General features: G+C 46.0%; 1 protein-coding gene across 1 annotated transcript in view; it reads right to left on the reverse strand.

Annotated features, from left to right (window-relative positions):
* Positions 1 to 132: 132 nt before the first annotated feature.
* LOC108449196 (mucin-17-like) overlaps positions 133 to 1,764 on the reverse strand; it is a gene marked incomplete at its 3' end in the record, with an annotated part of 8,152 nt that continues 6,520 nt past the window's right edge. The window contains exon 3 of the mRNA XM_017744724.1: positions 133 to 216. Coding sequence (XP_017600213.1) covers positions 133 to 216 — 84 coding nt within the window. The remainder of the gene's footprint in view (positions 217 to 1,764) is intronic.

The following is a 1,764-nucleotide window of genomic DNA, read 5'->3' on the forward strand; positions in this document are numbered from 1 at the left end:
AAAATCCCTTTTTTCCTCCCCAAATCCCCTTTTTTGCCCAAAATCCCCATTTTTTTCCCCCCAAAATCCCCGTTTTCCCCCCAAATCCCCTTTTTTGCCCAAAATCCCCGCTTTTCGCCCCAAATTCCGCACTTTTTCCGCAGGAACGAGGCCACCTGGGACTTCCTGACCCCGTCCAGGCGGAAAAGCCGCGAGGCCAAAGCGCGGGGGTCCCCCCTGGGGGGAAACGGGGATTTTGAGGGGAAAAACCGCGATTTTGGGCAAAAATGGGGATTTGGGGGGAAAAACGGGGATTTGGGGAAAAAAACCCTGGGGATTTTGGGGGGGAAAATGGGGATTTTCGGGGGAAAATGGGGATTGTGGGGGAAAAATGGGGATTTTGGGGGAAAAACCGGGGATTTTGGGAAAAAATGGGGATTTTGGGGGGAAAAATGGGGATTTTCGGGGGAAAATGGGGATTGTGGGGGAAAAATGGGGATTTTGGGGGAAAAACCGGGGATTTTGGGAAAAAATGGGGATTTTGGGGGGAAAAATGGGGATTTTCGGGGGAAAATGGGGATTGTGGGGGAAAAATGGGGATTTTGGGGGAAAAACCGGGGATTTTGGGAAAAAATGGGGATTTGGGGGGAAAAAATGGGGATTTTGGGAAAAATAATCGGGATTTTGGCAAAAAAATGGGGATTTTGGGGAAAAATGGGGATTGTGGGGAAAAAAGGGGATTTTGGGGGAAAAAACGGGGATTTTGGGAAAAAAACCCCAGGGATTTTAGGGGGGAAATTGGGGATTTTGGGGGGGAAACGAGGATTTGGGGGAAGAAAAGGGGATTTTGGGGGGAAAAATGGGGATTTTGGGAAAAAATAATGGGGATTTTGGGGGAAAAAATGGGGATTTTCGGGGGAAAAATGGGGAAAAAATAATGGGGATTTTGGAAAAAAAGGGGATTTTGGGGAAAAAATGGGGATTTTGTGGGAAAAATAATGGGGATTTTGGCAAAAAAATGGGGATTTTGGGGGGAAATGGGGATTTTTGGGGAAAAAATGGGGATTTGGGGCAAAAATGGGGATTTGGGGGGAAAAACGGGGATTTTGGGAAAAAAAACCCGGGGATGTTTGGGGGGAAAATGGGGATTTTGGGGAAAAAATGGGGATCTGGGGAAAAAAAAACCTGGGTATTTTGGGGGGAAAAATGGGGATTTTTGGAAAAATAATCGGGATTTTGGCAAAAAAATGGGGATTTGGGGGGAAAATGGGGATTTTGGGAAAAAAACCCCAGGGATTTTAGGGGGGGGGAAAATGGGGATTGTGGGGGAAAAATGGGGATTTTGGGAAAAAAACCCCAGGGATTTTAGGGGGGAAAATGGGGATTTTGGGGAAAAAAGGGGATTTGGGGTGGAAAAATGGGGATTTTGGAAAAAAAATGGGGATTTGGGGGTGAAAACGGGGATTTTGGGGGGAAAAAATGGGGATTTTGGGAGAAAAATGGGGATTTTGGAAAAAAAGGGGATTTTGGGGAAAAAATGGGGATTTTGTGGGAAAAATAATGGGGATTTTGGCAAAAAAATGGGGATTTTGGGGGGAAATGGGGATTTTTATGGGAATTTGGGAAAAAAAATGAGAATTTTGAGGGAAAAAGCCGAGAATTCGGGGGGAAAATGGGGATTTTGGGGGGAAAAATGGGGATTTTGGGAAAGTAAAAGGAGGATTTCGGGAAAAAAAGGAGAATTTTGGGGGGGAAACGGGAAAAAAGGAGGGAGGTGGGGGTTGG

This window comes from Corvus brachyrhynchos, unplaced genomic scaffold, assembly GCF_000691975.1.
Source record: "Corvus brachyrhynchos isolate BGI_N302 unplaced genomic scaffold, ASM69197v1 scaffold709, whole genome shotgun sequence".
Classification (NCBI taxonomy): domain Eukaryota; kingdom Metazoa; phylum Chordata; class Aves; order Passeriformes; family Corvidae; genus Corvus; species Corvus brachyrhynchos.